The sequence below is a fragment of the Strix aluco genome, chromosome W (genome assembly GCF_031877795.1).
Source record: "Strix aluco isolate bStrAlu1 chromosome W, bStrAlu1.hap1, whole genome shotgun sequence".
NCBI classification, from domain to species: Eukaryota; Metazoa; Chordata; class Aves; order Strigiformes; family Strigidae; genus Strix; species Strix aluco.
Window position 1 is genome coordinate 13,648,233 of NC_133970.1, and position 12,896 is coordinate 13,661,128.

The 12,896-nt window shown below is 37.7% G+C and overlaps 1 protein-coding gene across 1 annotated transcript in view; it reads right to left on the reverse strand.

Annotated features, from left to right (window-relative positions):
- Window positions 1-12,896, reverse strand: part of LOC141917655 (adenomatous polyposis coli protein-like) — a 124,521-nt gene that overhangs the window by 75,359 nt on the left and 36,266 nt on the right. The window contains exons 5-6 of the mRNA XM_074811017.1: window positions 5,872-5,980; window positions 1,535-1,648 (exon numbers count right to left, since the gene is read on the reverse strand). Coding sequence (XP_074667118.1) covers window positions 1,535-1,648; window positions 5,872-5,980 — 223 coding nt within the window. The remainder of the gene's footprint in view (window positions 1-1,534; window positions 1,649-5,871; window positions 5,981-12,896) is intronic.

Sequence of the window (12,896 nt, forward strand, 5' to 3'; positions counted from 1 at the left end):
AATGCAGATTAGTTATTTCCTATCTTATAATCTTTATATAATCCTAATAGACACTAATTTCCATAAGTATATAGGTGTTATACATATGTATAGGGAATAAAATAGTTGTGATAAACCCATGCGCAAGCATTAATTCAGAAAACCATAAAAAAAATTCAACATCCTCTTGGTAGTGCCCCCCTGAAATTAAAACAAAATGTGTAGGGAAGTATACATTTAGGGACAACTTAATTATTTTTATAGTGATATAACTACAGTCAAATCTTAGAAATATTTGATTTATTCTCTGACTGCACTTAAAGTTTGGCCAGCTTATTAGTAAGAAGATATCATGCTCATAAGTTCTAGTGTTGATTCACTATTACTTTCTTTTACAACAGGGCTAACCAGACGTACACAGACAGTTCTGAGTCTGTTCTGCCTTCATTTGGATCTGGTTACACACAAGTAACACAGCTGTATTAGTGCATGGTAGTACCATAGCTGATAAACCTCTATAACAGCCATATGGCTTCCAGATCAGAGGCAGTTATCCAAGCAGCTTATAACAAGGAAGAGTGAACTTTGGTCTGTATGAGTATGTCAATATAGATCCTTATATGGCCTTAATGTACATACCTCATAGAGTGATGTCTACAATTAGAGGATGCATATTTTGCTAAAAACTATAACCATAAAAATTTTCTGAAAAGTTCTAAGTTACTTGCTTTATAAAAAGCTGCTTTAAATTTTAATTACAAACAGAATTCATTAGAAATATTTCATATGTAGAATTTTGTGTTGAGGTAAATTTGGTGAAGAAAATGAAGCCTAAAGAGACTATTTTTATTAAAAGTTGGGTATTAATAACAAAACTGGCTATTTAACATCTATGGAAATAGATGTCAATATATAATTCAAATTGTCACTCTACTACTGTGGGGGAATACTTTTTTAAAGCCAGCATGCAATTGATAATTTAATTTACACACAATTACATTCTGAATTACTTCCAAATGTGTATAACATGATTTGCATACAGAATTATACATATACTTTATACATACAGAATTTACAGGTAAGGATGCAAACTACATTTTGCCAATATATCTCATTTTCAAAGATTATTCCTTGATACATGCTTTCTGGTCAAGGAAACTTAACAACAGTAACTGGAATTTACTCTAAACTTAAAAGCACAAACTTAAACAACAACATGACAAACAAATTAAAGCAGTTGCAATTACACGCTTGTTCAAAGCTAAAATTGAAATAAATTACAGCCAAATGATCAAAAATTACTTTCTTTTCAAGACATTGTCTACTACTCCCACCTACTCACAAGCTTTCTTTTAAACAGGCAGAGAAAGGCCCTTCTTGCTGAGTAGGTATTTTCTATGTTTTGATTCTTATTTTTGCATTTAAAAGGCTAGATAAATGTTCTAAGCTATTCACTGGGCTTACACACAGTTTAAAGATATAAACCACCAATAACTTAATGAAAACACAGGAAAACCTTTTCCCATTCCTTCTGCTAATGAAAGAAAAACAATACCTGTGCTCGCTTCTCCATGTCCTGACAAGTACCTAGTTGTTCTTCCATTGCAGCTCTGATTTGCCTTGCCTCATACTCTAACTGCCTTCTGGTCATATCTGTTTGCAAGGAGAACTGAAATTGAAGTACAAAGAAGGCAATTTAAATAAGGTTGATATTAACTATGTATTTCTCTGAACAAAAGCAAAACAATTATATTTCCACACCAAACTTCATAAACAAAACATGAAAATAGACCTTTAAAATATGACTACATTGTTAAAAACAAGAACACATAATATTGGTAAACCAACAGGCTATCTGCAAGTCTTGTCAAATAACTAAAAGCAATATATAAACATTGAGACAATATAATTCATTAACATTTTTTTTTAAGTGACCTGTTTTTATTAACATAACTGTTGAATTCATAACTGTCCTGGTTTAACCAGGATAGGGTTAAGTTTCCCCAGCAGTGGGGGGAAGCTCTAGCTGGGTTATTCAGATACCATGCGGACGTCACATCCTGGCGCCCATTTTGCGCGGGTGAATCAATAGAACGCGCGGGGTGTGCAGCCAGTCCTCTCACTGCTGTATCGGTAGATATCTTGCTCTGTTCATCGTTATTACTGTTATTGTTATTGTTTGGTTGTGTTGCTGTTGCACTGTTGTATTAAACCTCTCCTTATCTCAGCCCTGGGGCTTTGTATTTCACTCCCTTTGTGGGGGAGGGGCAGCGGCCGCGTGGTCTCAGACCCTGGCAGGGGCTAAACCACCACAATAACCTACAACATCACTTAAGGAAAGGTACTCCAACCAATATATTTTTCAAGGCATCAGCAAAGCTAGTTTATAATTTTAACGTTTATTTTTAAAAACAGGTCTTTGCAACTAAGGGAAAATACTAAAAATTAGCAAGAAACTTGATTTAAGTTCAACTCAAGCTTTATTTTAAAAGACTGTAGAAACATAGAAAAGTCTAGGCTGGCAGGAACTCCTGAAGATCACCTGGTCCCACCTTCTGTTGAAAACAGGGCCTTAGATTAGGTTATCCAGGCCCAAGTCAAGACAACTTTTGAATATTTCCAGCAAGGCAGATTCCACGATTCCATTATATGTACACAGGTTAGCTATTCAAGCATGTGGAAAATAGTAACAGGTCCAGTAAACATGTTTGCTCAAAAAGTGAATTAGTTGATACCATCATTTGATACACATGATTAACTTTCACTCTAATTGTTCTTGCTAGTTTAATATGAATTTATTTAATTTCTCGTCAGATCAGTGGTTTCAAATACATAGCTATATGGGAATAGCAAGTAAAATGAAATTAATGCCATGGAAGATTAGAAGATTCATCATTTAAATATCAGTGAGAAGTGTCTTTCTGGAAGAGGACAACATGAGCTCTTTCCAAAAAGGGAGGCGATGAGCAAATATGGCAGCTGTACTTAATTTTATGAAGACTTTTCTCTAGTCTGCTCTCCAGCAAAAAGATACTACTAACTAAATAGATCACAAATCAAAAACAATGACTTCATGAACATATGAAAAGCAAAACTAGAAGGTATAGTCATTCTTCAATATTAGGAACAATTATACACAAATATAAAAAGATGGATACAATTTTAAATCTTTCAGGAAGAAGCTTTATGAAGCACCTAACTACTTGTGGTGGGTTGACCCTGACTAGTCGCCAGTTGCCCACCAAGCCACTCTATCACTCCCCCTTCTCAATAGGACAGAAGAAGAAAATATGATGAAAAGCTCATGAGTCAAAATAAGGACCAGAAGATTACTTACAAGTTATCGTCACAGGCAAAACAGACTAAACTTGGGGAAGATCAATTTAATTTATTGCCAATTAATAACAGAGTAGGATAGAGAGAAAATAAAAATAAATCTAAAAACACCTTCCTCCCACCCCTCCCTTCTTCCCAAATTCAACTTCACTTCTAACTTCTCTACCTCCTCCCCCCGAGCAGAAAGGGGGATGGCGAATGGGCTTGCGGTCAAGTTCACCACATGTCATCTCTGCTGCTCCTTCCTCCTCGCACTCTTCCCCTGCTCCAGCATGCGTCCTTCCCATGGGCTGCAGTTCTTCACAAACTGCTCCAGCGTGGGTCCCTTCCATAGGGTACAGTTCTTCAGGAACAGACTGCTCCAGCATGGGTCCCCCATGGGCCATAGTTCCTGCCAGAAAACCTGCTCCTGCAGGGCACAGCTGCCTCACCATGGTCTTCACCACGGGCTGCAGGGGAATCTCTACTCCGGCGCCTGGAGCACCTCCTCCCCCTCCTTCTTCACTGACTTTGGTGCCTGCAGAGTTGTTTCTCTCACACATTCTTACTCCTCTCTCTCTCAGCTGCTGTTGCGCAGCAGTTTTTACCGTCTCTTAAATATGTTATCACAGAGGCACCACCAGCTTTGCTGATTGGTTCAGCTTTGGCTAGCAGTGGGTCCATCTTGGAGCCAGCTGGAACCGTCTCTGTCTGACATGGGGGCAGCTTCTGGTGTCTTCTCACAAAAGCCACCTCTGCAGCCTGCCCCCACCCCCCACACCTCCCCCTCCCCTCCCCGACACAAACCTTGCCACCTGAACTGAATACACTACTATATTTCACCATCAGTCTTAAAACAGTGCTATGTATTATAGGGACATGGCAGACCTTTTGGCATTACCATAGCACCACATAATTGATGGTCACTGACAGAAGACAGAAATTACCTTTGCTTCTTTGTTCTAGAGATTGTCCTGGTATGGAAAAAGGAAAAATCAAAGCCAGTATATACCAGTCACTCTGTTCCACCAATAACATGCAGAGATCTTATGAAGGCAGAATTCATTACCCTTTTTGTTCTGGAAAAGGGTCTTAAAAGAAGGTTGGAATGAAGCCTTCAGCTACAGACATATGAAAAGAAAGGTAAAGCTTGAAGCACAACCCTAGTGCCCAACTATATTCTGGCAGATACACAGAAATGAGAAGGTTGTGCATTTCAAAGCATGAGACAAAAACATGAGCTGAACTGAGAGACAGAAATGTGAAACTTTGAGGAAACTATGATATAGTTTAAAAGTTTTATTTATTCTTAGAAAATTCAATTATAGCTGCTGTATTTTTTTCATTATTGCTAGAAGTCAACTCTTTACTATTCTTTGACAATTATTCAGTTTGTAGATAAACGAGTCACCAACAGCAGGTCTCCTAGAAGACTTCACCAAGGTCAATTCAGAAAGCCAACAAGAGATATAACAGTCTACAAATATGTAAAACGCTGCTAAAAAAGAATGGGATCTATCCTTTTACTGTGGATGGAATAAGTAGTGATGGACATAAATTGCCACAAACAAGATTTAGCATAGATGTTAAGTAAAAAATATAATAATACGAAGAGCTAAGTTAATTGATTACCTATGAAGTTGAGGAAGCTTCACCTTAAAACATACGACATGTTTAGAGTGACACAGATACAACTGACAATGCCTTTGGAAAATAGATTACATTTCCTCAAGGTCCTTTTTCCTTCTTTCTCCACTTATCCCTGGTTTCCTGATTAACTTGGCTGTGATTCAATATTAGATTTGCTCAAGTACATCTGTTTCGCCCCAGTCACTAAAGTATTTCCATATTCTATTTCTACTTCCAGAGAGCTGACTAGTTCTGACAGTACTGCATAAATACAGCTAATCTGATTCCTGAACAGATCTGGCTCTGTAGAGATAGGAAACCAAGTCTTCCCATAACTGTACGTACTAAAGAATGCACTGCAAACATATCCAAGCTGCTGAGGTCTGACAGCAGAAAACCTGTATTATGTGGGATATCGGAGATCTTCATTATCCCAGAAAACAGTGACTTGACTATAGTTTGGCAATGCCAAGGTAAAAGTTTGCAGGGGCATTAATATCTGCATAGGCTATAGCACCATTTTACTCACTGTTCTGAATTAAGAGCTCCTGTGTAAATGATCTCTTAGGCTAATATTGCTCTCAAAATTAAAAGAATCCATAAAATAACAGAACTGATAGGAAAAAAAAGGCCACTGGGGGATACAGTTAAAGAAGAAATCTACTGACATATAACAACACATTTGTCATAACTTTTCAGTGCTCCTCTCTAGCACTGACATTCATACTGATGGGTACGAATTTTAACAGGTAAAATAACATCTGAAAACCAGGGAATTGCAAAGGAAAAAATACATTATTTAGGCTGAATTAACTTTGCATAGTGAACAGAAAAATGCTTTAAATGAAAAAAATAGTAGAGAATCTCCCTGAATTTATAAAATATACACAGCATCCAAACAGAGATCATAGCACCAAATACATAAATGAGCATGCTCTAGTTACTTACATTTTCAGTAAGGGGGATACTATCAATCCTTTTAGTAAGGTCCTGAAGCTGAGCATAATACCAGTCCTTTTCTTTCTCTTCCTTCTCAAGCTCCGCAAGCAACAGAGATCTATCAAAAACAAAAGCCGGAAATGTCTCACTAGTAAGTCTTCATTATCAAATACAAGTACAGCAATAAGCATCGATACATATATAAAAGGTAAAATAAGAAATGAGGTTTGACGAAGATGGCACTAACAAGAAATTGAGAAGGTGGGTTCTGTTCCCTGGCCCTAGCTAATCAAACTAAGCTGTGCTAAGCAAGTCACTTTAACTTCTTGTATATCAGATCCACATCTGTAAAAGAAAGAATACCTATAGTTCTTTATAAAACCAGTTTGAAATCTATAGCTGAGAGGCATTTTGTGAAATCTAAGCAGTTATTAGTCATGTGCTAACTTGCATCCTGCTTCTTTATGACAATATGCTTTATACAATGCAGCAAACTACAACTGCTTTTTAAGAAAAGGCTCAGATATTGCAGAAGCATATACACCTCAGAATCCCATTACTAAATTCAGTTCTTTTCTGCCTTTGTAGTGCCTCCTCACTGTCATCCATGACAAAACAATGTTAAAGCACACAAACCCATGATTATTAAAAACACTTTCAAAGAGTATTTTTCCATCATGTTATATAGATATATTTACAGCTGCTTAACACATTCCAAATGGGTATCATAAGCATACTGCAGACCTGAGTATAACTACTTATGATACCCATTTAGAATTATAAAGATATCAGAATACCAATATAAGGAATTGAAGACATTTATATGCAAACTATAAAAAAATATTACAGTTTTTACATACTATTTTATGAATCCTTTATAAACTACACATATATACCTGAAATATTTATCAATATAGTTACATATTGTTGTTATTATACTTTTAAAAAATACATTTTTAAATTTTACAGCCCAAATCCTGCTAATAGGGGTATACAGACAAGCCGCTTTTTTTTCTTTAAATAAAAGTTTATTAGTTTCTTGTAAGCACTTTCTGCAAGCACTCTTCTTCCTTCTGACATTTTAATATTGCTCATTAACATAAAAGTAAATGCTAAAATCATGTTAGTTTACAGCCAATATAAAGATAGAGGTACCTAAAAAATTAAATAAGCATAGCATTCATAAACAAAGCTGGACTGATAATGCTTAAGACTGAACTCAAACACTAACCTAGAGGACGGAAAGTTGCATACAAGTTTGCCCAGTATTATTTCCCATCCCTTAACTTCTACATCTTTCTTTCTCTAAACTCAGGTTGTAATCTTTCTGAGCAAGAGCCATATGAGCCTTTGTAAAATGCACAAAGAAGTCATAGATAATTTCTATAAATATTTTGTTAAGGAACAAAACCAACATACAACAAAAATAAAAATTCCTCTTGACTACTTTCTTAATGCATCTCAATCATGATTTGGAAAGAAGATAATCAAGCTTTCACATGAAAGAACTTCATGTAGGATAAAGAATTTAAAAATGCATTTTTTAAAGTATCTTAGTTCCTGCTTTTAAAATATTTCAAATGACTTAAGGTTAATATTCCATACCCAAAGCAAGTAACCTGAACATTGTTCAAACGGAAAAATAAATTTTCCAGGATCTAGTTTATATTAGCTACTGCTAAACTAACAGCCCTAATTTTTTTCAAGGACACAGAGGCAGAACTGAGAATAATACTGACGGGATTCAATGCATCTTGGAAAGGAAAAAAAATAGAATTCTTGTAAAAATTCAGATGTATAAAGAAGTAACTGGCATTGCCTATTCTATTGAATCACATTCTTAATGACAGCTACATTACCTATGAAAGAGGTTAAGGAAAACCATAGTGTTATACTAACAATTCAGTTGTCTAGCTGCAAAAGACTGAAAAACTACACACATCTAAGAAAAACTACACAAACCTAGGAGTGCTGAATGTTTTTAAACACAGAGTAACAGAACTTTTGAGATTTGATATAACAGCTATGTTGAAACAGAACCGTGGAATTGGTTTGTTTGTTTGTTTTTTAAATAAAGAATGTCAAGACCACACATTAATTAATTTACTTAGACAGCTATTATACCAGATGGGTTTACAATCAAAAATCAGGGAAAAGAAATAAACAACAATTACCCTACTGTTGCAGGTAACTATAGCAGAATTACAGGATAACTGGAATTCCTCAGTCACAAGGATGGGTCTGGGCAGAAATTCCTTAACTCAAGGGCTGTAACCCTGTGTTGGGACACAGTAGTCAGACTGAATGAAACGATAACAGATTCTGCTCAGAGAAAGTCTGTGAGTCCCTCTTTTTGCCTCCCAACTTCCCAAACCTCTAACACATACCCTGGCTGCCTGATCTCTGTACATGCAGGCATTCTGCACAGTGTCACAAAAATTTCACAACTGGCCCATGCCGACCAAGGAGAGAGGCTAGGATGCAAAGTATAGAATTACAAGATTAATTCTTTTATTCATTTACCCGAGGTGTCCCATTCAAATTGAGGCACCCCAAATGCAGTTTTACACAGGGTTCTTATACCTTTCAAGTGTTCAGATACAACATGATTTGACCAATCCCTACTTAACACACACATACTACTGTTTTGCAAAGCAACTATAATTCCATGGCATCATCATCCATCTGCTTCTTTCTTGATCTAGACATCCCTGGAGTCGGTCTTGCTGCAGTTACTTATCTACGATGCCAGCTAATGGGAGGGTGTTAGAGGGGATAGGATGCTGGTGTTATCTCAGTAGTCCAGGGATATCCTTTATTCTTCAGGGTGGGTGCTTTCATCCTCCTCCTTGCAATGAGCTGGGGTCCTTTAGTCATGCTGACTTAAGCATGACTATGCAGTATACAGTGTAAACTATATATATATATCTTAAGAAAGTTCATACAATTTCATACTGTAAAGACTAATTGGTACAATAGTTAGGAAATGAGATTTTTTCCTAACAGTCCCTCCTTTTCTTTTGACTGTCAGAGTCACACTGTAGTATTCATTATTTTAGTAGCAATGTTATTAATTTGAGCTGATTTTAATGATTTTTGATGATTTAAATAAGGAATGATTTAGAGTAACCATACAACCAGTCATGCTGCTACAAAATCCTTTGTAAAGTCCCAGGCTAATCATTATAATCATTAACCAGATTTCTATTCAAAGTATAAGATTCATGACCAGGTACCATTGTTAGGCTGTCCAGGTAAGGACAATTTATTGCCCTGCAGACCAGGTGTTCTAAAAGATACATTGTGAAAGGGCCTCGAAGCATGTTAAAATTGCAATGTGAGCCAAAGTCCTTGAGACAAGGACATTGGAGGGTCTTTCTTTTGAGTCAGTAGTCCGTGGTGGTCGCAAAAGCATCCCCCCGACTCATTTCAGGACTCAAGTGCGCATGACCGGAAAGAGGTGGGAATAAGAAAATGAGTTACAGGAATTAGCATGTTTATGTATGAGAACTTGTTTATTATGTATTACTGTATCCAATATAATCAGCATGTTACATGAGTTAGGTGTGTGTTGTTGGTGAGACGACTCCCCTACACACCCGGCCGTTAATAAAGGAGTGTCTGTTTATCTACATCACATTGGTGTCGATAAGTTCTTTTATCCCATTTGGTGACAGCAAGTCAAGTGAATAAGGTAATACGACACTGCAAACACATATATAATTACAAAGCAAAATGAGACAGTGAATACAGCAACCAAAATCCTTTCAGTTCACAGTCCTATACCTAAGTCTGGGAGACGAGAAGTTAACCACCCGAACAGATGTAGGGGAGATCCCTGTCTTGCTTCGTGTAATATTTTAAAATGAGTGTTTATCTTGTTTATATCAGTTTCATTTTTTCTGGTGTTGATTTACATAAAACCAGCAGCTATTATTCAATAATGCCCATACTCTGTCCTGTTCGGCTAATAGGTTGTCCAAGGCTAATCAATTCTGCAGTTTTGATTGATTTAATCTCTTCCTGTAAGGCCACTATACTATCTGCAGTTACATTAAGAGCTTTTTCTACTTTTGCTGATATGCTTACAATAGCTCTTTCTAGTTCAACAATCCCTAACCATGGGATAAAAGCTCTTACAAACAGGTGCCACATTCTATCAGAGGGTTGTAACACTTTTTCCCATATATATCAGTAGTTATGAGCTACAGAGACAGAAGTGATACTGGTTCTAACCTGTGTGGATGGTATTAATGCGCTTAGAATACTCTTTTCAGCTCAGGTTGAGAGTAAATACTCGAATGCCCTTTCTCCACATATCTAATATCTCCCTGGTAGTTGTGTATATAGGGTAGTATAATCTTCAAATAAATCTGAGTCATGTAAACTGTTTCCTGCAAAAGGGTTAGCGTGTGCCAGATTTGGTTGTTTAGGTAAACCAGTAAAGCTTGGACCTGGATTAAAGGTCTCAGAGCAATCAGGATCCTATAGACCAAAATTTTATAATTATCTTTAGTTTGATTATGGCTTCCTACAGAATAACAAGTTAATCTATCTGCAAATATCCACATTGTCTTAGAGTCTGCAGGGCCTGATAAACTCCATCCAGGAACAAATCTACAGTGTGATGTCTTATTATAATAGGTTTTATGTATGTAAGGGCTTTTGGAGAATCTCCCTTCCACACTCAATGGATGTAGTATATAGTAAGGTTTTGGAAGAATCTGTGGAGGAATACCAACTGCCTTTAGGCATAGGAACAAATCTATGGAACATTCCAGGCATAAGTCCCCTTTTCATCTATATGGTTCCAAGATCTGGATTATCCATTTCCATTAATTCTATTAAACATATATTGGCATTTCCAATTCCCAGCCCCTACAAAGTGAGTATGCTTGTCAATAGGTTTGCTCTCCAAGCATACCCAGGGGTCTCCTTTCAAACTAGTGACAAACCCTTCTTGGTGGAAGGGCAGTATCCTTCCTTTCTTTAGTGAAAATTCATAATGTATATGCCCATCCTTTACCATTGAGTATTCAATAGGACAGAAACCCGGGAGAGTTGATTTCCAGTAGAGGATGGGCTTTTAATGCGTATCCAACAGTTGGGCTTATTTGCTGCTACTGCTATAGTTTGGACTGTGGCCGAATTATGGAATGAATACATATAATCATTATTCCACCACAGGCTTATAAGAAAGCTATCATATTAAAATCAAGGCTTCCAAATCACTATTAACAGGAAAAACAAACAGACACAAATAGCAAAAATAATTATCCCTTGGTTGCACTCTAATTCTAAGTAAGGGTACGGTTCAGTCCATGTGCAATTCATAAGTATCAGATTACTTTCCACTTTCCTGTTGTCGAATTCAAGATCGGTGGTTTCACAGCCAGTCTCCTGGCTCTACATACGTTCCCAGCTGTAGATGAATCAGCCTCTGCAGTGGTGGATGTTCCCTTAGCGGCAGAAGGGTTTCCTGGTTCCACTTTCAGACTGGCTGCAGCTTTTAGGTGTGAGTGATGAATTCAAGTCTATTTTTCTTCCACCTTTACTGCTGACAAAGGTTAGCAATACCAAAAATGGTCCCTCCCACTGAGGAGATAAGTTATCCTTTCTTTTGTGTACTTTTATTCAAACATAAATCCCTAGACTGAAGGGGTGCAGAGCCCCTTCTAGAGGTACTGGTTGCATTAGCTGTGCACGGGCCTGACTGTATTTTAATAATTTATGAACCTGTAAAATATACTGGGTCACATTTTCATTTCCTGCTAATAAAATTACATGAGTGGGTACATCAGTTCCGGGGAGTTGTATCAATCTTTCGAGTAGTATTTCACAGGGAGACAGTTTTGCTGTTTGTTGAGGTCTCTGTTAAATATTCATTAAGGTTAAAGGTAGTGCATGCAAGACACAGTTACCTATTAGGCTGCACATAAATTTCTGTCACAAACCAATTCTTCAGTGCTGTCTGGGTAGTACAGCAGTCCAAAATTGCCCTAGATGATGATGTGTATTTGCTATGGGAATCAGGTATTGCTTATGTAAAATAGGAAGGTTTTCCATACCTGCTCTCCATATTCCCTGGGAGTCTTTGGTCACTTCATACCTTTTCCAAGAGTCAATTTCTTCAGCAGAAACAGTCAAACATCTTTTCAGGAGCAGGCAACACCAGGTCAGACCACTGGACTGTTTGTAAGCCCAGTGGTTCATATGGCAGTCGTGCTGCAGCTTCAGCGGTAATATCTGTTAGACTATTTCTTATTTCTTCTTTTGTCCTTCCACTGGTTGTGAGAGACTGAAATGTCAAACGATTGTCTCAAAGCTTGCTTGTGTGTGTGCAAACCTCAAGGACAAGCTGCAGCCTTTGGATTAGTCTATGGAATGTCACCCAAGGAAGCAGGAGTGTATCGAAGGATGCACCCCCCACTCCCTTGCAGTTGCATTGTCAAACTCCTTAGATAGGCCTCAAAGGGGGAGACGTGGACTGAGTGAAACCAAATGTTTATCACTGGCTCCATCATGTAGGCCCGATACTTTGTGGCTCTATTGTGTACGCCAGACACCATGCATGCATTGCTAATGACTTTGCTCCTTCGCCATTGAAATGATAAGAGGTGAGCATTTCTGCCCCAGAAGCCGGATGATTGCTCAAGAGGCATGAAGTCAGCAAAAACCTGTGGGACCAGAGGAAAAACTAAAGGTGGGCAGGTATGCTAATCAGCTGGTAAGACGAACTTAAAAGGCAACAGAGAACTTTGCTGTGTGTGCACCCACCACCGAAGAACTGAAGACTGAGGAACAACGGGACGCTGCTGGATCCCTGGTGGTGACTATTCTTGCTATTCTATTCCGGACGCTTGCTTGATTTCTGTCTTTTCCTTCCATTCTGTCCTATCGCTACCCCTCTTCACTTTAAATAATAAAAATGGTTTTGGGTATACGGCATTTGACCTCGTTTCTGTCTTAATCTCACTCTCGGGATCATATCGAAACCTCCCCTGACATTGGATCGGGACACTGCTACAAGCTGT